At 42.9% G+C, this 22,989-nt stretch overlaps 1 protein-coding gene across 3 annotated transcripts in view; it reads right to left on the reverse strand.

Moving 5' to 3' along the window:
• RFX4 (regulatory factor X4) overlaps positions 1-22,989 on the reverse strand; it is a 129,744-nt gene that overhangs the window by 14,068 nt on the left and 92,687 nt on the right. For all 3 annotated transcript variants that reach the window (XM_034778210.1, XM_034778200.1, XM_034778191.1), the window contains 2 exons: positions 14,954-15,116; positions 1,674-1,812 (listed from right to left, as the gene is read on the reverse strand). In XM_034778210.1, the coding sequence (XP_034634101.1) occupies positions 1,674-1,812; positions 14,954-15,116 (302 nt within the window). The remainder of the gene's footprint in view (positions 1-1,673; positions 1,813-14,953; positions 15,117-22,989) is intronic.

The following is a 22,989-nucleotide window of genomic DNA, read 5'->3' on the forward strand; positions in this document are numbered from 1 at the left end:
GCAAAAAGAAGAACAGGAGTACTTGTGGCACCTTAGAGACTAACAAATTTATTAGAGCATAAGCTTTCGTGGACTACAGCCCACTTCTTCGGATGCATATAGAATGGAACATATATTGAGGAATTCTATATGCATCCGAAGAAGTGGGCTGTAGTCCACGAAAGCTTATGCTCTAATAAATTTGTTAGTCTCTAAGGTGCCACAAGTACTCCTGTTCTTCTTTTTGCATCCTCCATGAAGCTGCTCCAGCCTAATGACTGAGTACACTTCGTGGCCCCTTATGTGTCTCCCTAAATTCGCTATAGATGAAAGATAGGAGGATCCATACAGATGGACACCCCCAATTTTGCCTCCTCCAGAATCCTGCCCCTACCTGCTTCCTGCATGCTCCCAGACACAGAGCCCCCGTGGAGCTGTGCTCCACACTGTGCATCTGTGTATCCCCCAGAACCTCACTGCTTTGTGGACCCATCCTAATCCTGTTGCCAACGGCTGTGCCTGCACCTCTAAATCCCATGCTGGTTCTGACAGCGAGTTTAATGAACTGAAATAACTAAATAGTGTAGTTAATGTACGGTAGGAGACTTAGAATAGAAAGTGGACTAAGGTTGTGCTTTTCATGCAGTGGAATTCCAAAGTGCTTCACAATGCGTGCAGAAACAAAGTGCAAGCAGTACCCAATCAGTGAAATTAAGCCTGAATCAGAAGACACAGGGCTTGATTCACCACTGTACTACTTTAGTGTCATGCCAGTGTAACTCCATTTAAATTAAATGAAAACTGGAGTAATGCAGTGGTGAGTGAGACCCATAATTTTTATTTACAATTAAATGACTGACTCGGTCAGATACACATCCTAAATATGAAGTGCATAAAAGCCCAATACATATGTTTGAAACAGCCAACACAAAGGCTTTATATCATCTCAAGCCATTACTGGGCTCATACAGACAAACAGTTTCAATAAATGGATCTGATTTTAATACTACATGATTGATTAGATAGATAGAGTCCAAATTGTGCTGCAAGTTACAAAAGTTCTTAAAGCAACTTTATGATAAACATGGGATGAAATCCTGCCTCCATGAAGTCAATGGCAAAACTCCCATTCAGTGGGATCAGGATTTCACCCAGCATATTTAATTAGATGCCAATATAAGTTTCAGAACTGCAGTAAAATACTGAGCCTCTGTTTTAAGAGTTGAATTTCAAGCACTATTTATCACAAGTTCAGTCCACCCACCCCACCCCCATCCTAGCATCAGATGAATTATGGCCGCTATTTTAAAACACTTATTTCAAATGAGAAGTCTGTTTCACTTCAGAACAGCTAATGCAAATGTTCAGTTATTTAAACTGATTTTTTTAGACTGGTGCTTGGCAAAGAAACGTTTTTTTGTAATCCCATCAATTGCATTTAAGATCCTAGTATTCAAAAACAACTTCACAGATTAAAGTGACTTTTGGCAAAAGAATCTGCAGCCAGGATGAAAATGTTTATGAGGAATTTTAGACCGCTATGGTCTGTAAAAGCTGAGAGAAAAAATCAGGGCATAGCATATAACATCACATATTAAAGATTGTTTAAAATAGCTTGAATGCTGATTACAGATAGTTTAAAATCTTTATTTAATACATTAAATCATGCATTGGCAGTAAGACAATAGACTTACCTGTGAAGAGCTTCTGTGATAAGCTGAGTAATGAAGTGGTCCAGAAATAGTAGTGTCATGTGATAGAGATGGATATTGACTCTGCATTGGATAAGGGTGCTGGTTGCTATAGCTACCATAGTTGTAGCTTCCTGTGTACCTAAAATACATGAAACCCCCCCACACACTCACACATTTAGTACTCATAATAACGGCATTCCAGCTACTAGTTCTGTTGTAGTTTTCTAATGCTACAGATATATTTGCATTTGTTTCCATAAGAGAGAGATGCTCTGAAGAACAATCTGTACGAAGCTTTACCCCAACTCAGCTCGAAGATGCAGATGTCACTTAATGGAATTATGTGCTCTACACAAATAGCAAATAGAGTGACTCCATGTGTCTGTGTGATCTGTAATCAGTCATTTGTAGTGCTTTCTAAGGGTCCAGTTTGGCCACCTTTACTAGTGTTCCATAGTCCCCTATTCCGAGTGGTGGTTCATGGAGCTACTCACACAATGAAATATTATTCAGCATGAGCCAGAACGGTAGAACTGGGCCCTGAGAGCTAAACTGTTAAATGTAGCTACAGCCTTGCACTGGGGCAATGGGTGCTCCCCACTTATGATGGGGTTGGTGGAGTAATTTGCTATTTCCCTTTAAGGGGTGCAGCACACTCTTCCTGTGGAGCTGAGCTGAGGGGCAGAGTCATGGCTCTACCTACTCCCCATCTCTCCCTACCCCTTTTTTGGGGACAGCTGTTCCAGCACAGGTGGGGATGGCGGTGGGAGAAGCCCCTGCACTTTTCTGAATGTTTCTGGTTAATCCTTAGGTGGGTCACACAAGAGGGGAAGGGATGGAGACTCTTTACAGTCTCCCTACCTCTGCATGGCCATGTAAATGCTAGATGTTAATCTAGCTCGAAAGTACTAGGCTTTAAAAATGTACACGAGCTAGAAGTGGTACTGATATAGGGATGGGGGGGAGGATGAGGCTCATTTACATTTTATTTTTATTGATTTTTAACATCTTTTAAACAGATTACTATAAGGTGCACAGGGTAGATCTAGAGTCTGGGTACATTTAACTATCTCCCATTAGTCTTCAATATAGCGCTCTAGAGATACTGCGCTATATTGTAAACCAGACAAACAAACAGGTATGTTTATAAATGACAGCAGGACACCCAGTCTGAAAATGATTGCTTTCAAAACCCGGGGCCAGAGGCCCCTCTTCATTCAGAAGTGTGAGGTGGAGCAAAGCAAGGGGGAAGAGGATGGACCTCAGTGGGACTCAAGCATGAATAGGGAGGTTTTCCATAAGGGGGACCGGTCCAACTGGGAGGCTCGGTGGGTCCTCCACTCTCTCTTAATTGGAATGGAAGAAATGGCCCAAAGAGTCAAAGATGTTAACATGACTCTGTCCCTATACAACATTAAACATGGTTCATGGTTTTGAGTACAGACACCTTGCCCTGCTTAGCCCCATGGAATCAACCACCATTAAAAAGCGTTTTAAACTTTTATTAAAGCTACAGAAAAAGAAGGAAGATCAGTGAAAGCATTTGAAAGGTAATGTATTAAACGAAGCTTTTCTTCATTCCCTTTAGCTGTAGCGTTTTTAGCAAACCCCAGCCTGACAGTCTTTGAGATGGTATTAAAGATGTAATAACTGTCTTGTGGGGGGGGGGGGGGGAGAGAAAAAGATAGTTGAAATGGGTTGAAGTTGCTGTTGTTGTTAAAGTCCAGTTCTGGTCCCTTTCAAAACAAAACAAGAAAAACATATAGGAGGGGAGAGAAAAGCACAATGAAGACATTAAGTGCAGCTTCTGTTTCTGGTGCTAAGTCTTGCTTGTAATCTCACTCCTAAAGAAACCTGGAGCACACAGTCCTATCTACCACTCCCAGACCTGGCAAGCTATCCCAGTGTTGGGCTGTTTAAGGCATTGCTTTTATCTGCCTCTCTGGACGTGGGCTCGCAGCAGTCTTGTGAAAGATACAATCTTAGTCGGCTAAGCCAGATTCATTTTAGAAGGCAAAAAGAGAAGAAAGAAAAGAAATAAGGTGGGGAAAGGAAAATTATATTCAAGGGAGGGCATGACAGCTACAACCCAAGTCTCACATCCCAACCGGTGTTTGGGATTTAGCCTGATAGAGGTGATGTCAACCGTGTCCCTCTCTTTGGCTCAATGTGGTCTGGGCATCTGTCAGGGTCAGGTCAGTGAAAGCCCAGGGGTGTCAGGGTGGGTTCCAGGAGAAGATTGGGGTGGCAGCCATGATGGTAGAGCTCACTCCTTTCAGTCCACCTGTCTCCAGCCCTCGTGTTTTGATACCCTTTCCCCCCTCCCAGTCTCTTTTTAATGACCCAAAAGGGGGTGATAGGAATAATAGCTCATCCCCTCGTTATTGTGTTTGCTATTTAGGCCTGCTTGCTGACACACCAAATTTGGTCCATTAATTTTCAATTCCATTCTCTTGTTTAGTGGTCATGATTTCAACACCGTTCTTGAGTGGTTTCAGTAGACCTTTTGTTTTGGACTCATTTATTCTGTCTCCTTTTTATATCTTTTTCCAAACAATTTTATAGAACAGTCTGAATTGGACTCTTGCTACCCTGGACAACTTAGAGTGTAGACCTCTGCACAACAACTCCTCCCAATGGCAGCATGACTCCTCCTGCCATGCCTGTGCTCTATCTCTGGGGCAGATAATCTCAGTCAGACCAGCATTGCATTTCCGCTCAGTGGTGCATTAAGCATGTTCCTAGGACAGCATGCTGTATATGGTAGCAGCTCCCTGTCCCTACCCTCACTCCTCCAAACTCACATATTTTCAACCATGTGGTGTCCACATGACAAGTCTTCTTCAGCCTCCTTGTAAGGATAGGCAGGGGCATGCCATGGAGTTGTCACCCATATTTATTCTACTGCAACCCATCTTTGGGGGGGTCTTTTTGCTCCTTGCTCCTCTTTGCAGGGCAGCATGAGGCTCAAAGCCAACAGATTTTCTGGTGGTCAGTGGTAAGCCTTGGCTTTCTTATGTCATTCTAAGGTGCAGTCTCTTTTTGTGGAAGGTTTACACCCACCACTGGTCAAGTCTGTCCACAGTTTAGGAATGCTCTTGGATTCCTTTCTGATGCTAAGCTGTCATATATCAGCATCCATGAGTAATGCTTTCTACCATCTCCAGTTGGCTTGGAGATTATCTCTTGCTGGTGGACGACGACCTGGTCTCAGTTATTCCTGCCTTCGTCACTTCTCAGCTGGACTGCAGCATTGTGACGTATCTGGGCATGAAGTCTTCAGTGCTCAGGAAACTTTAACAGCTACAGAATGCTGCAGTACATCTCAGCAACACAGGCTACTGCAAGCACATCACACCTGTCCTCCACTCGTCACACTCGCTTCCCAAAGAATTTCAATTTGAGTTTAAGGGCTCGGTTCTTATCTTCCAGGCACACAATGGGCTGAGCCCAAGGTATCTAAAAGATTAATTAAAGCTCCAGGATGAAGATTATTCCACTCCTCCTCAATAAGGTTAAACTTGTCTGTACAGGAGAAAGAGCTTGGGGCCAAGATCGTGGAATGATTTCCCCCAAGAACTAAGGACCATCACACATCTCACAACTTTTCACTCAAAGTGCAAGGTGCATTTTGTTGACCTTGATTTCTCTAACATAAATACATGACAATATGTATAGTAAATGCCCACCAACTAACCATCCCCCTGAGGAGAGGATGAGAGAACAAGCCACATGTGTCAGATGTTAGTCAAGACATTTAATGCACTTCTGGAAGGTACCCAGATAATATGGAGATAGGTTGCAAAGTCAAGCACTTGAAAGTTAGGAAATGTCAGAATTTAGGTTGCCTATGCAACTTTAATTCAGCTCTCTTGTGCATGTGAATTATGACACAGTCTTTAATTACATGATCACATACTATTTCTTCCTAGGTTTTTAAAGAGAAAACTGAATACACGAAATTCCATCATGCTGCATCCTACTGACACCCATATGGGTCTTTAGCAGAGTTGGAACTTTTAGATCCACCTCAGGGACCTCTGCCACTTGAGCTAACAGAGTAACTGATAGCAGTAGTAGGTTGTCATCCTCTACGTGGAACACCACAAGAGAAGGATGGGACAATTTCCCAGTGGATTTCACAATTAACTCCTGATAGCAGTGGAATGGAGGGCTTGCCTACATGGCACCAGCAAAGCACACTCATAAGCATGCGTCAATTCTCCAAAAAGGACCATATGTTTGGAGTTTAATGTTCCTACCCTACACACACCCACATCATATAGCATTTGAAAGCTATTTTATGCATGTTTAGATGAGGTATCATGTGGAGCTGTCAAGTGCTGCTGTAAGCCTGTAGGTGAGATGAAACAATGATGCCCAAAATGAGAAAGTGTCATTTTTTGCACAGTTCCAGAAACTGAAACATTACTATGACTACAGTTTCCACTGTTTAAGTTAATTTCAACATCTCAATGTAGTGTTCATTGGTCAAAGCTATCAAATGACAATGTATACAAAGATTTGTATTGCTGCACAGCTACACCATGAATTTGGGGCTCGCAGTTTAATTGATCTACTACACCTTCATGATTCTGCATCAGTTATGAGGAGCAGTTCATCACTAGTGCTGCAAAAACTGAAGTAGAAAGATTCCAGGGTGGTGTGTTCATTCCAAATGGAATTATTCCACTTCATGTTGGTGGAGATCTCATCCACGAAGGAGATGATAATATAGACATCAACGCAGAGACCACTGATGGAAAGAATACCTTCCATTCAATGACTAGAGTGGCATTTTAAGAACAGTGTGCCGATAATCCAGCATCACAAGAAATATCACTGTAGCATGGAAAAGAAAAGTCACTCTCCCTGAGCAATCAGAGTCTCTTGTGCAGTGAGCAGCATTTAAAAAACCTAGAACACACCCAGAACTGACTCACTGTGAAAAAGTACTTGAGAAAATAGACTCTTGCCACCTTGTCACAGATGACCACTGTCCAAGATCTCTTCCTTTTAAGACTACCGCCTTCTGATGTCTTACCAGTACCAAATGATGTTGATATTGTTCACACTTGGGTGATTCCATTTTGGACTGGTTCCCACCACGAGAGGGCAACAAAGAAGAGCACTTACACGACAGTTGCTTATGCACCTATTGTGGATGCCAGACCAAGTGACATGGCCATAGTCTATATTACAATGCTAAAATGTAAGATTATGTTAGCAGCTCTAGGGCAGCCATTCAGACCAAGGATCAGCAGCTGAATGCTGATGCTCATCAAGTGAAATGGATTCTTCCAAATGATTCTACCAATGTGATTCACCTGGGCAGTATTACACCCTGTGCTGTTTTATTGCATGTACTGGGAAATTTTGGGGAGATGCAGGATTGCTAGACCTTCTTGTTGATTCAGATGTGCATCCAGCTTGTGCTGTAGATCAAATGCTTGCTGATAAGCAATTCAGCTGGGCTCTACGTGGCTTGATTCTCACATTTGAGGCCCCGAGTGCTCTGAAACTTTATTTATTTGTTAAATGGTACGAACAGGGAGGAGGTACTCATGCAGTTCCAGCATCTGTCTGGCAAATGTTGGCTGACACTCAAAAGGTGTTTGAGTCTGAAGACACTGAGTCCTTACAACATGTCATTAAAGAGCTTGATGATGCTATAGCTCAGCATATGCTACTACTACTGGAGAATTCAGACATGGGGATGGTACCCTGTCGCCTATGTTCAGGCTCTGGGATCATTTTCTCCAGGTTACACAGATACTACTTCTAAACATCCATGCTGGAAGGGCATAATGAGTGGGGTCCCGCAGGGATTGGTTCTGGGTCTGGTTCTGTTCAATATCTTCAGTGATTTAGATAATGGCATTGAGAGTATACTTATAAAGTCTGCAGACCATAGCAAGCTGGGAGAGGTTACAAGTGCTTTGGAAGATAAGATTAAAATTCAAAATGATCTGGGCAAACTGGAGAAATGGTCTGAAGTAAATAGGATGAATTCAATAAGGACAAATGCAAAGTACTCCACTTAGGAAGGAACAATCAGTTGCACACATACAAAATGGGAAATGACTGCCTAGGAAGGAGTACTGCGGAAAGGGATCTGGGGGTCAGAGTGGATCACAAGCTAAATAGGAGTCAACAGTGTAACACTGTTGCAAAAAAAGCGACCATCATTCTGGGATGTATTAGCAGGAGTATTGTAAGCAAGACACGAGAAGTAATTCTTCCGCTCTACTCCGCGCTGATTAGGCCTCAACTGGAGTATTGTGTCCAGTTCTGGGAGCCACATTTCAGGAAAGATGTGGACAAACTGGAGAAAGTCCAGAGAAGAGCAACAAAAATTATTAAAGGTCTAGAAAACATGACCTATGAGGGAAGATTTAAAAAATTGGGTTTGTTTAGTCTGGAGAAGAGAAGACTGAGAGGGGACATAACATTTTTCAAGTACATAAAAGGTTGTTACAAGGAGGAGGGAGAAAAATTGTTCTTCTTAACCTCTGAGGATAGGACAAGAAGCAATGGGTTTAAATTGCAGCAAGAGCAGCTTAGGCTGGACATTAGGAAAAACTTCCTGTCAGGGTGGTTAAGCACTGGAATAAATCGCCTAGGGAGGTGGTGGAATCTCCATCACTGGGGATTTTTAAGAGCAGGTTGGACAAAACCTGTCAGGGATGGTCTAGATCAGTGGTCCCCAACCTTTTTCGTCTGGCGGACACCAGACAATGAGCCAACACGGACTGTGGCCGGCGGACAAGCATTCACCAAAATGCCACCGAGAAGCGGCAACGTCAATAGGCGTCACCACCAAAAGTCGGCGGCATTTTGGCAGCGACGCCTCTGGATGATGCTGCTTGTCGGCGGCATTTCAGCGGATGCTCGTCCGCCGGCCAGTACGCAAGTGCACATAGATACCATGGCGCCCGCGGGCACCGCATTGGGGACCACTGGTCTAGATAATGCATAGTCCTGCCTTGAGTGCAGTGGACTGGACTAGATGACTTCTCGAGGTCCCTTCCAATTCTATGATTCTATGATTCTATGAAGGCTGACAGGAGGATTGGAAGCTTCACCTACACACACAGCGTGCCAGGCTTCCATAGTTCTTTACTGCAAACAGGCCCAAACTATGCCAGTTAGATACCAATCTACATTCTTGTTATAGTAATTCTCCCTGAAGTGGTACACAGTGCCTTTGAATCTGGGGAATTTGCTGTGTGTCAGACTCCTGGTTGTTCCAAAGGAATTTGGAGTGACATGGGAACAGAGAAAACTGTCATCAAAGACTCAAAAGGCAGCAGTCGGATTGTAGGACTTAGAAGAAAGAAGCCAGCTCGTCAGATGCCCCTCACAAAACATGTCCTGAGTGAATAAGCAAAAGCTACAAGAGAAAGAAGTGAAGATAAAGTCCACAAAACAAGTCCTTGGCTTTGCACTGAAGAGGGATGAAGACTATGTTACAGCTTTACCAACTATGTCATCAACAATATGACAAACCCATTTGACCCTGAATCACATCCAGAGGTGCTTATTAACATATCTACTAGACTTCATGTAACATTAAATGTACAAGAGTCTCTACTGAAAATAGTAGATGCTGGTGAAAAACAAATGGAGAGATTTAGGAAAGGTACACTTGATTCTGATGGGACATGTAGCTTCTTCAGCCCAGGCAAGAAAACTGGCATCAAAACATTTGCTAATATGGCCAAGAAGACCGAATTTAAGTCTGGCAAAGGAGGGACACTTACAGCAGCTATAAGTGCAGAAATTGTTTTCCACAAAGCCCTATCTTTAGCAAGATGCAGAGATGATGTTTCAATGGCAATTGTTCTTAGTCATCCAATAGGACCTGTGCCTGTGACTCTCTTCCATGCTGATGAAACAATGAGAACACACAAAGCTGAATTAGTGCATCAGCTGGAAGCTCAAGCTGAAAGAATCCATGAGCTAAGAGCATGCAACAAAGAAACCACCATATACATCAGAGATGCCATGGCTGTCATACAATGATGGCTGGAGACAAATAAATTCCACACATTCAGTGAACTGGCTGCTGAGTTCTTGAGGCAGGTCCTAGGATTTCACAAATCTAGTTCTGTAATTGAAGTCTCTGAGAGATATGACAACAGTAACACTAATAAAACTGCAGAAAGACAGCACTGGACAGGATCTAAGGTTGAATGCAAGAAATACCAGGGGACTGGTGAATGCCCTGTGCCTCCGTGGAAAAAGTTTCTAAACATGGCATCCAACAAGCAGTCACTTGTAAAATTCCTCTGTGAATACATGGTTCAAAATGCACCTGAGAGTGCAGGAGTACACCCAACACAAGAACATAAGAACTGCCATACTGGGTCAGACCAAAGGTCCATCAAGCCCAGTATCCTGTCCTCTGACAGTGGCCAATGGCAGGTGCCCCAAAGGGAATGAACAGACAGGTTATCATCAAGTGATCCATGCCCTGTCACCCAATCCCAGCTTCTGGCAAACAGAGAGTAGGGACACCATTTCTGCCCACAAACACTCCTTCTTGCTGGAGGCTTTTCCAATGGTGAGGTAGCAAAGTCCATCACCAATAGAGATGTTGAAGAAGCCCAAGCTTTGTACAATACTCAAGAGGAAGTGGACACAAGGATGCTTCTGCATGCTATATGTGCCAATATGGCTTTTGAGTCTTTTAGGTTATGTCTATACTACCTGCCGGATCGGCGGGTAGTGATCGATCCCCGAGCACTCTCCCGTCGACTCTGATACGCCACTGCCATGAGAGGCGGAAGCGGAGTCGACGGGGGAGCGGCAGCAGTCAACTCAGCGCCGTGCACACGCCGTGGTAAGTATACCTAAATACGTCGACTTCAGCTACACTATTCTCATAGCTGAAGTTGCGTATCTTAGGTTGATTCCCCCCTCTCCCCTGAGTGTAGACCAGGGCAAAATGTCAAAGGAACCATAGCAATTAAGTCACCTGAAACAGAGGTTTTGGTCCTGGCTGTTCACTACCTTCCATAAATGGAATACATAGATAGCATGTGGATTGAAACCAGGCACCATTACGAGCATGACTGACTAGTGTCGCTTCGTATCTGTGCATGCAGTTTGTGACACATTCACACACTCCTGAATTCTGCAACATACTTCTTGCTGTACATGCATTGATAGGATGCATCTGTGTCATCACTATTTGGGATTGGGGAGGGGGAAATCTGTGTTTAGTGTTGTCAAAACAAAGGGAACTTACCTCATTAGAGATCTTGCCAAATTGGGAGAGTGTGACAGACAAGCCACAATTTCTGCAGCAAGGAAGTTGGTAGCAGTGCTGTATGACCAGCGCAAGAAAGGAGACCCACATTGCTTGTGGCTCAATGTAGCCACCAGAAAGGACAAGTCATTGGCCAAACTCCCACCACACGAGGACAGTTTTGAAGAGTATGTCAAAAGAGCATCTTGGCAGACAAAGATTTGGATGTCTTCACACACACAGGTAAACCAGATATTGGATCATCATTGCAACATGGATGGGCAAATGTGGATGATGAGCTACTTCTTGTATTCTCCAAGGGCCAGTGGCATCTGAGCTTCTACAAAACTGTATCTCTGCCTGCAACAGTAGGGGTCACTGCACAATAAACTGTCTGTAATCAGAACAAACTTCCCTGCACTGACCTGTGTGTATGCAAGGCAATGAAGACTGGGTAACCAATGGACTCTTGACAGAAATCATAATGAACAAGATAATGATAATGATGTTGACTAGAAATGTCACCAGTGCTATTACAGTTCAATGATACCTGTACTAATTTATTATTAGATTTTGCTTTAGCCTTTAGATTGTTGTTGTGATGCTTTGAAATCCATTTTTCTGTCTTGAAATAATAACAGAAACAAATGCAAATATTTCAAAGTGGCCATTTTAACATGTTGATGGTGTCATTGTTTACCCCCGTTTCTATGGTAATGGCACCACTTGACAGCTCCCCATCATATGTTATCTTAAGGTAGACATAATAAGCTTTCAAATTATGTATGATGTGCTTGTGTGTAGAGCGGGTACATTAAGTTGACAAAATTGGTGGTCACTGCTGCTCGCCCATAGAGGAGTATATTTTTAAAGTGTTCAAACATATTGCACTTAACTGCCCTATGTACACTCTATTGGTGTGTTCTAAAAGGTCCCTAGTTCACGTTAACGCAAACTAGGTACTTTTTGGAATGTGCCAGCAGGATCTACACAGCACAGCTGGGCGCTTTGCAGATCACACCCCTCTGGTGCGCTCTGCCACGCCATGTAAACAAGCCTCAGGAATCTTAGTTTCCATTTCAGATTCTGGAGGGGAATGTGCTCTAGTAGCCACAGACTCTTCTGCCTGTTCCCCCAAACTTGATCCCTTCTGTGCCATGCCCTCCAATCCAACCCTGTCCTAGTCCTGTGTCTTCCCCACCCCAGCTCCTCATTTCAATCCCATTCTTCTCAACTAGCCAGTCCCAGTCTCCACTCTTAAGGCATCTCATCTTAGTCCCAATCTTCTTGCCCAGCAAGTCCTAGGCCTGGTCTACTTTAGAAAGTTAGTTTGGCTTAACTATGTCAGTCTGGGGTGTGTAAAAAATCCACACCCCTAAGTAGTGTAGCAAAGCCAACCTAAGTCCCCATGAAGACAGTGCTAGGGGAGGTGAATTCACTCAGAAATGGGAGAATTCCGCCTCTCTGTTTAGGTAGTGTCTATACTGAAGCCCTGCAGAGGTGCAGCTGTGCCACTGCAACATTTTAAGAGTAGACAAGACCTCAGTCTCACCCCTCTGGACTCACTGGACCAGTTTCAGTCTTCTTGCTCATCTAATCCCAGTCTCTCCCCAATTTCCCCTCCCACCCACACCATCAGCCTCCAGTCTCAGATTCACCCAGGTAGGCTCCTTGTCCTAATCTATTCCCTCTACCCCATTTCAGGCCCCCTCTGCATTTGAAACAGGCAGCTTCCTCCTTCATGCTGCCTGAGCCCAGCAAGGTGGGCACTGAGAGCACAGGAGAGACAGTCTTTGATGTCTGCACGTCTCCGTTACCAGGATTTCTCAGATCACCTAAAGCTATCTGGAGTTACTGGGTAATTGGGAGGTTGTGATTAATTACGTGTGCAGTAACAGGCCAACAGAGGGCAGCGTGAATGAGGGTGAATTTGCTGCTGCTCCTTTCCTCGTGCTCAGAAGGGATACAGGTCACCAGACAGGGAAGGTTCCAGGGCAGTTTGAAGGCATTTGGTCACAGAGGCAAGCTTTCTCATGGCCCTGGGCGGAACACAGTGATTGGAGACAGCTAGCAGACTCTAACTGGAACCTGCCAGTGCCTTCGGGCCTGGCACCTAAGGTGCCTCTAGCACTTGTCTGGCAAGTGGCACACAGACCACGCCACTGAGGATGATTTCAGGACAAAGGTTGGTACTGCAGAGTTGCCAAGACCTCCCACAGGATGGACAATTACAAGGATTTCCATGTTGCTGTTAGCGTGACTCTTGCAACTCGTAGAAGAAAGGTAAGCAGTTTCTGTCTCGTTATCCTCCACACTCTCTCCTAGGAGGTGCCATTGATATACACAATATAATTTCTTCATTTGGTATTTTGCAAGATTATTTTCTGACTGTGTTAAAGGATGTTTGCGCACTGGTGCACATCGGTCTTACGTGCGCGAGGTTTCCAACTTTTCCACCTATTCTCCAGAATAAGTCTCACTAACCCCTGCCCATCTTGGACAGTTTAACTGGGCTTTAGGAGTAAATAATTTTACATAGCGTCTCAAAAGAAAAGAAAAGAAAAGAAAAGAAAAGAAAAGAAAAGGCCACTACAAGAAGTTACACTCCTGACACTTTCAATATTTCCATCAGTACAATTGGGCTAATTAAGAAATGTCCAATAAATCCCCTCATTTAAAACACAGCTGAATGTCACTATCTCAGCATCTCCCCAGGAAGGTTTGGAGTCTTGTATTATCTATTATTGTCACCACTGTAAATTCAGAGGAAAGCAGTAATGATCCCTCAATATTTATTTTCAAGAAAGCTGCTTTTATCATGAAGCTTTCATTTTGTTTTGCATGACTGGCCCCAAGTACAAAAAGATACATTTACATTTTCTGAGCATGACTCACAATGACTCTGAGCTTTACTCTTTGTCTTAAGCCCTGTTATGTGGTAAAATAAAAGTCAGTGTAAAAACTCTTGAGCCCTTTAAAGTGCTCTCCTCATCAGTACTCTGCAAAGCTTTTGCATTCCAGAGGGTATCCATCTTCAGTGATGACTGATAGTAGCTCCAGCAGAAATTGTTCTAGAAAAGTCAGAAGAGGTTCTCTCCAGCTGAGGATCTGCATTTTGTGTGAAATTCAGCCCGGGTCGAGGACCAGAGCCCTGTGCATCACTTAAGCCCTCAATGGGGAATAGACATTGTGCTGGCTCTCCACAAAGCAATGAATCTCGAATCTTCCACCATGGGGTAGGCATTTCCACACATGGAAACTGTGGGCAGAGCTTGAGGAATTCAGTAAGAAGTCTTCACCTTCCGTTGCATGCAGGCTATCAACAACATCTCCCACACTCCTAATCCTGGTACATGCATGGGCCTGCCCAATGGGTGATTTTGTTATGGTGTTTGGCTAGTTGTGGAAGGGACAGAGGAGCTCTCTGAGCTTGATACATTGCCCTGTAAGTTGGGAATATACCGAATGGCTATTGCTTTGGAACAGGAGTGTTGTGAGGCTGTGTTAAAGTTTGTAAAGTGCTCCAAGATCTTTACTAAATGTTCTATCTCACTGTTTATTATTTTCATTGGTCAGCATTACTCCGAGGCTTTAACCCGTTTGTTATGTTCGATCCTCCTTCTAGTTCAAAAATTGTCTGTCTTTCCAAACCCTGGAAATTGTTGTTCTGTGAGACTAGCAATTAGCTTGGCGAAGGAAGGTTAGCTTTTCTTGATATATCTAGGCCATTGACATAGAATAATAGGAATCAGAGATAGAAGGAAACCTAATTAGATCATCCATCCAGTCCTTCTCCCTTTAGAACTTATTTTCCAGGTTTCCTTGTGTTTATGACTTGCATTATGTTTTAAATGCATAAATGGAAATACGTGAGAGACCATATAACCATACTACACTATCACATTGCAATGAAGATCTATTCCCTCAGGAAACAGACCTTGGATTCCAACTGCTTTTGAAAAAAAAAAATATTGCAAATTTACACTAGTCCTTACAACTCAAATAAACAAACTGGTAAGTGACCTACCCGTGTTCCTCTCTGTGGGGGTAAACAGGTATCCTGTGTGTGACAGATGAAGAAGGCACATGAGGACTTCTCATGCAGGGCAGCTGTTGCGAGTTTTCAGCAGGTGACCCAGCAGCTGTTGTCACAGTGTATGTGAGTGACCATGTATAGGACTGCATAGCTCCTGCAGAACAAACAAAGTTGACGTTCATAGTTAACATGAGCTGTAGTCCTTTGAAACGATCCATTTTGAAACAGCCAGTAAAGAACAATCTAATAAGGTGATGCCAATGAAGACTATCAACCAAAGGAGGTGAATAAAAATGGGTATAGTGCAGTGGTTCTCAAACTTTCACGTAGCAAGCCTCTGAGTGCGACCCCACTTATAAATTAAAAACATTTTTTTATATATCTAACACCATTATATATGCTGGAGGCAAAGCGGGATTTGCGGTGGAGGCCGACAGTTCACAACCCCCCATGTAATAACCTCACGACCCCCCTGAGGGGTCCCAACCTCCAGTTTGAGAACCCCTGGTATAGTGATAGCAGTAAAACACCCATTTTTGAAGAACACTTCAAAAGGTACAAATAGGTGAGCTAGAATATCAGATACTGGGAGACAATCCAGACACAACTGGCATTTTTGAAACATAGCAGGATGTGAATAATCAATGCAATACTGTAATTTGTGCCTATAAACTTTTGGGCAGGGACTGTCTTTTTGATCAGTTTGTACAGCACCTAGCACACTGGGGTCCTGGTCCATGACTAGGGCTCTTAGGCACTACAGTAATACAAACAGAAATATAAATAAATATAATATAATATAATATAATATACAAAATACGGGACAGAGCTTAGAGCTGTGAGAACGGCACTAGCACAAAACATTGCATAGACATTATGGGCCAAATCATGAGCCCCTCTACAACAGAGTGGAGCTCCGTGCCGGCTGACTTGATCCTCAGGATGCTCAGAGCTGGTGTGGTAGGAAGAACGGTCAGGGCCCTTGGGACCTGGAAGAGGGTTGGACTCAGGCAAATTAATTCCTTGCAGCCTGACTTGGCTTTCATCTACCCACCAATCTAAGTTCTTATGTGGTCCCCATCACTGTGGTATCAGATTGGCTCCCAAAATAATAACAAGTGCACACTTGGAGACGTTCCTCTCTCTCTTCCCGCTAGTCAGCAGGGACTAGGCTTTGTTGACTTCATTAATGTGGTTCTGTTCTAGGAAGGTTAAGGCAAAGAAGTAGGTTTTGCATTTTGCTCTGAAAGTGCTGAAGTTTTTAGTCAGCTTGGTCTCTTCCAGGTGGGAACTCCAGATTTATGGGCCAGTTCCTGAGAAACCTTGTCCTCTCTATGTGACTCCCATCCTTGAGGTTGGTGGTCCCATAATTCTGGGGTAAAATAGCTGTTGTGGATGAGGGCCAAAAACTTGAATTTGACCCAGTATAGAACGGGGGGCCAATTAAGATAGCAGAATAGAGGTCACCAGGTGCTTTCAGCTCTCTTTCTCCAGCTAAAAAAGGGAATGGACTAGAGTTTCAGGAGCTGATTTGGATTTTCCTTCAGCACCTCTAGGACTTCTGTTGTGTGATATGACCTAATTCAGAGAGGCAAGTTATTGTGTTGTCAGCTCTGTGTTCATTGTATTGCTCTTGGTGAATGGAGAAGCAGTCTCAGATGTGGGTGATTTTCTTCAGAAAGTCAGGCAGATAGTTCTTTGTAGTGAGAAGTGCTCAATTCTGGGACTGAAGTGGGACACCCTGTGCTAAACAAGGTGATTCATAGACTGAAACACTGCAGCAGGTTGTGACTTTATGGCTGCTAAGGTGGAGAAGAGGTGGGAGTTCTTTGCATGTTTCATGCCTGAGGGTAGGTTCACAAGAATTGCTTGTGTTACAGCCTGTCTGCATTTACTTCTGTTCTCCATCACAAACACTTGTATTTTCTTCCTTTCTACTTCTGTTACAGGTTTGCAGAGAACCACTGAGATCTATGGGAGCAATGATGAGGGTGCAGGCATTCCAGTGCTAGAACATCAATGGTTGTGTTTAATGAGTGGTTACAGTGACTCAACAGAGCTTCTATCCTACAGCATTTTGGTGGGGTGGAATTACCTGCAAGTATGTTTTGGACTTGACTGGGTCCAGGCCATTATGGTGGCTTCCTTTTTGTCTGGAAACCAGCCTGAAGGAGGTGATGGTCAGTTCACCATAGGGGCCATTTCTTGTGTCCCCTATATCAGGTCAGGTTCCCCTTTTTAAGTGAGAAGAAATGATCTAATAGTCACAGCTGGGCTCAAAATCAATGAATCTATAGCCAAGTCCCATTCAAAATTCAGGTCCAAAGCATGACCTGCTCTGTGTGTAGATCTAGATGTTACATACGAGAAACTAAAAATGGAAACTGGGGCAAAGAGGTGTTAGGCCATTGCATTGGAGGAGTTGTCAATATGGCTGCTGAAATCTCCCAGGACTATCGTCGGAACATCTTCACCATGCCTGACAGCAGCACCTCAGGCTGCTGCTCTAGGAAAGGCTTGCTTTCTGGAAGGTCTGAAGACTAGCAGTTTGCATACGGTGGACTTGTCTCTGGATTTGCAGAGCAGCTGATTATTGAAAGATTTTGTGTCAAGGAGGCCTCTTTTGCATTTGAGGCTGGACTGGAAAAGGATGACTACTCACCCCTTCTCTCCCTTGTGGAGGGAATGCAGTAGCTTTCACAGGGTGACCTGCACATGAAGAGAGAGGGGGAGGAGTGGCTCAGATTTGGAAGGTCTCAATTTCCTGTTGGAAGAAGAAGAACACTGCCGGGTACATGTGTGTATGTATGTGTTAAAGGAGGGCATCAGTGAGACCCCTCCCATAAATTGTGGTAGGGCAAAAGGTAGGAGGAGAGGCAATTGAAGAGATTGTGGTTGTTCCATTTTTTAAAACACCAGCCACCAGAACCCCAATCCCACAACTCTTACACAATCAATCTCATTGACTTCAATGGAATCCAGAAGACAGCCTTTTTTAGCTGCTGTACCCACTGAATTGAACCAAACTGAAAGTAAAACAGTAGTGGTTGAGTGATTTGACAACACTTTGTTCTTCTTTGTGTTTTCAGCCTTCAGGATTTGAATAAACTTAGAAAGTTCTTTTACTTCATTTCACTTTATTTTTTACTTATTTGCTTTTTTAAGACTGACTACATTGTTTAGAACATGACAGCAAGAGGACCTCTGTAGGAAGCACAATGTATAAATAGCTCTGCTAAAAGCCCAACAACAGCCCTGTTGTGCTATCACACAGCAAAGCCAAAAATGCAAAGGAATTTCATGCACGGAAGTGTGATTCGTACTACAAACCCTTACTGTACTTGTTGGTGTGTGTGTACTGCTGTGAATAGAACCATATAGCCAGGCCGATTAGCTATTACCCTGTCTCTTGTGCAGTCATTTATACCAGTGCAAAGTGAATGCAAAATGTCTGTAAAATGGTACCATTTCACAATGGGAGCATTTTACAGCCACTTTGCACTGGATTGCAAAGGTGCATAGCATCACTGAAGCAAGCCCACAGATGTCAGTAGGAATCACAATAGTAAATATTATATTTGGTAGTAAACAATATTGTCAAGACCAAGTGTTCAAATTTCAGGAGTTAGGCTTGGTCTACAATACAGACTTATGTCGGGATAACTACGTCGCTCAGGGGTGTGGAAAATCCACACCCCTGAGTAATGCAATTTTGCCGCCTAATCACCAGTGTAAACGGTGCTATGTTGATGGGAGGGATTCATAGCTACTGTCAACATAGCTACTGCCTCTTGGGGAGGTGGATTAATTACCCCGAGAGGAGAAGCTCTCCCATCGGCGTAAGTAGTGTCTTCACTAAGTGCTATAGTGGTGCAGCTGAATCGGTGCAGCTGTGCCACTGCATCGCTGCGCGTGTAGATAAGCCCTCAGTCTCTCCAAAATAGGGAGATTGGCTTACAAATCAGATTTTTAAAAACCATACATTTGGGGTTCTTTTCATTTGCTTTCTGGTGCTGGATCCTTTTGGGTTTGCATCATCAAGCTTTTCTCTGCAACGATGAGGACTAGAAACTTACCTTAATTTTTAAACAAAAAATAGCATTCTCATGAATCCAGGAGCTGGAGCTTTAAGTAAAAGCACCAAATATCATGAGACTCTTGATAAAAACATGAGAACTGGCCACACTCACTAAGAGTTTACAAGAACAGCCCAAACGGAGAATTAATACCAAGTCAGCACCCTGTGGAATAGTGTACAGTACTATTGAAATGAACCTTTAATTCAAATATACATTCCCTTGGAACTGAGAGGAAGGCAGTGGAGGTGGGGATGACAAGGAGGTGGAGAAATGATTAGTTATCTAGTAGCAAACATTTACAATGCAGAATTTCTGTAAGCCAGTTCAGGTTCTTCTAACAGCAATTGCATTAGCAAATGAGTAATCCCAGGCTTTAAGAGAGGACTGCAGAGTCAACCATATACCCATCACTTTTGTTACAATATTGTTGTAATTTGACCAATCATTAATCTGGCCTTTGTAATTTAGAAAGAATTAGGGCTAATTATCCTTTTAAACTTTCAGTAATTTAACAGAAAAATTTAAATAAAATGTTAACTGGGCATGCCAGATGTTTTACACCAGAGCAATCTATATGGGATTTACCTTACTTTAGTTCGGTGTCATCTAATCGCAGTGATTTAATTTGCTGCTTTTGTGTTTGACCATTGAGTGCATGCAGAAAGTTTAAAAAGCAAGTTTAATAGTTAACTTTTATTGCCAGTGCCACAAGCAGCAAAGACTTAATGACACCTTAAATTGGGGAACTGCAAGCTATTGGTAACCAATCCGATTAGTTTTCTAGTTGTACAATGCATTTCCACACTGCTACATTTACCTAAATTAAAAAAAAAAAACGTTAAAGAAAGGCAACACAGTAACTTTTAAATACATCTCAAGAGAATTGCTGGTTAGAGCCACATATCTGGAGCAAATACGCAGAATTAAAAAACAAAATACATTGAGAATGTTACATCCCTCAAATCCTCGCCTGGTATAAATATACATAACTCCACTGAGCTGGAGTACTTACATTTTCAAATATTTTGATTTTTACCTTACATGCTGTGTAAGCACTAAGGCCTGGTCTATACATAAATGTTTTATCAATATAACTATTTTGAGTAGGGGTGTGATTTTTTTACTACCATAGTTGTACTAATACAAGCCCTAGTATAGATTCAGCTAGGCTGGTATAAAGGTGAGACTGCACCTAAAACTTAGGTCAACATAGCTATGTTGCTCAGGGCTGTGAAAAATGTTGTGCCCTGTACAATGTAGTTAGGTTGTAATCTAATCCCTACTGTAGATGCAGCCTTTTGAGGGGATGGATTTACTACAGCAGTGGAAAAATCCCTTCTGTTGCTGTAGCAAGTGTCTACACTTCAGTGGTGTAGCTGCTGTGTCATTGTAGTGCTTGTAGTGTAGACATGCCCACCAGTATATCTTATTCCCCTTCCTGAACTGAAATAAACTTTAGGCTTTATAGCTATAAATAAGCATTTTTATACTGGAATAACTGCATCCACACTAGGGGCATTTTGCTTCTTTATCTATGCTAGTGTAGTTAATGAGGAAAACCTTTCTAGTGTAGACCAGCCCTCAGAATCAAGAAAAACATGGATATGAAGTATCTTTTTCATTTTTATTAAAAAACCTCCCCTTTTTATTTTATCATCAACATACATGAACTTTCCACACAAATGCCTTTTACATTTTTCATATGTCTGGAATGTTATCTGCATCAACATCATCACCAGTTTTGGGTAATTTTTTTGATGTCCCCTCTAATGTTTTTAAAAACTTCCTATTATATTTTTCTACAAACTGCAGAATATACCCTATATTAATTGATACCCTAGAACTATGGCACATTGATTAGCCAAGATGGTTTATAATAGGTCCACAGCACACAAAGTAAAATACAACCAATTCCTGCAGCTGCAATGTTTCTGGTTCTGTATTACTTTACTTATATGAACCCCTATTCATATAAGTTGCGTTCTAGACAAAAATTAAGATAATGGCGATTAAAATAAAGCTGAGCTCAATGGTCAGAGAGAAGCAGCCATTCTGCCAAACAAAAGAATATAGGGAGAAAATGGGGAAGGTGGGGAAATGAAGAGCTGGTGAAAAAGGAGGACTATAATGATTAAAGATGAACTGTCTTGAGCAGAAAGGTCTTCCATGGAGACTTAGCTAGGACAGGCTATGGTAGAAATGCTCAGGTGGAGGGTTCCTTAGCCATAGTCTGTGTCTATCCTGAGGCTTCACCCTAGCAGTCCTCAGCCTTGGAGGGCCATAGCAGGAGAGAGAGAATCACTCAAGCACCTTAATAAACATAATTAAAGTACAAATAAATTAACATAATGCCAGTGTGAGTCCCTTCCATGTTTCCCCTCTCTTACCGCCTCAGACCATTCTCATTTTGTATGTCTTTCCTTTGAGGGGCAGCACACAGTTACCTGCTTTTCAATTTCTTGTTACTGGGGGAGGTTTTCTGGCCTGTGTTACGTAGGTGGCCCGACTAGATGATCACAATGGTCCCTTCTGGCCTTGACATCTATGAATCAAATTATTCATAAAATCTATGTCTCAAGTCTCTACTGGGAAGAGCACATAGCATGCGGCTTTATTCAAACAGTGTCTTTTCTTTTGTGCTCACCCTTCATGTCCAAGAACCACATGACTCTGGTCTTGTGGTCTTGCTGTTCAGGACATGGGATTGTCATATTTTCACACCAAATATAGTCTCTAAAGTCTCAAACATCAAGCAAACCTGAGGTTTCCACAATGCTATGTAGGATTAAAATGCTCTTAAATCTATTTCAGCCACAAATACACACTGTGGTTCCCTGGGATGTTTTTGAAGGCATGAAAAAGACTTGGCAGAAACCTTTATTCGTCCTTTAACTACTGTCAGTCTCCAGGATGGTAAATTGCCACTTCCTGGAATTTTTCTAGAAGCTTTTGTTGCTACTCTAGAGCCCTCCAAAAGTGAAAGTTATATCATTCATTTCACCACTGAGAGCCAGGACAGCATCTGGTGCCTGGAATGACTTCTGACAATCATTCAAGTTCCTGACTCCTTTCCTGCATCTGTAGACTCAAAATAGGAAAACAAAATATTTTTGACCCCAGACACTTGAAGGTCATGACTGGCCCTGGCCACCACCTCCAGAATGTATAATCTGTTTTTCATATCAGAGAGCTTATGAGAGGAATTTAACATGCAGAATGTAAAGGCCCACTTGTGTGCGCCAAACTGCAAGCCAGTTGTGTGCCTACTGGTTCATTTGCAGTTCTTGGAATCCCTAGCCACAAACTGAGTATCTTCATGCACAAATTACTAATTAGGACTTTTTCATGCCCATTTGATACACAATGTGTTCCTGAAACTGCTATAATTATATGTGTAATTATAGGCATGCAGTTGCATACAGGCCACAGGCCTCCATTTCCTAAATTCTGTCTTTGTAAGATGTTGAAAGGTACGAACAAAACGTTAAAACAGAAAAACAAAACAAACCCTAGAGCAACTGAGTCAGATTTTTAAAGGATTTAGGCACCTGAAGATGCAGACAAGCTCCATTACAATTGGGAATTGGGAGTTGAGGTGTTTTTGAAAATCCCGCTAAGAGTCTATATAGCTTTATAAATCAGGCCCATTCAAACAATATCCATTTTAAGAGAAAGTATGTGTTAAGTCATCGAGGGTTTTCTAAAGCACCGTTTCTCAAATGCGGCCACCAGGGGGTTTCCCAGCAGCCACGGCAGTTTCCTGGGTGGGTGAGGGAAGCATCAGCCCCTCCAAGTTCCCTGTAAGCTGCGCGGCTGCGCAGCAGTCTATTTAGCACTGGGCAGGTGCTCAGGGAACCCGCCTGGGGACCAGCCCCATATCCCCAGCCCCAACCCAGAGTCTGCACCCCCAGCTAGAGCCCTCACAACCCTGCACCCCAACCCTCTGCC

Source organism: Trachemys scripta, chromosome 1 (assembly GCF_013100865.1).
Source record: "Trachemys scripta elegans isolate TJP31775 chromosome 1, CAS_Tse_1.0, whole genome shotgun sequence".
NCBI lineage: Eukaryota > Metazoa > Chordata > Testudines > Emydidae > Trachemys > Trachemys scripta.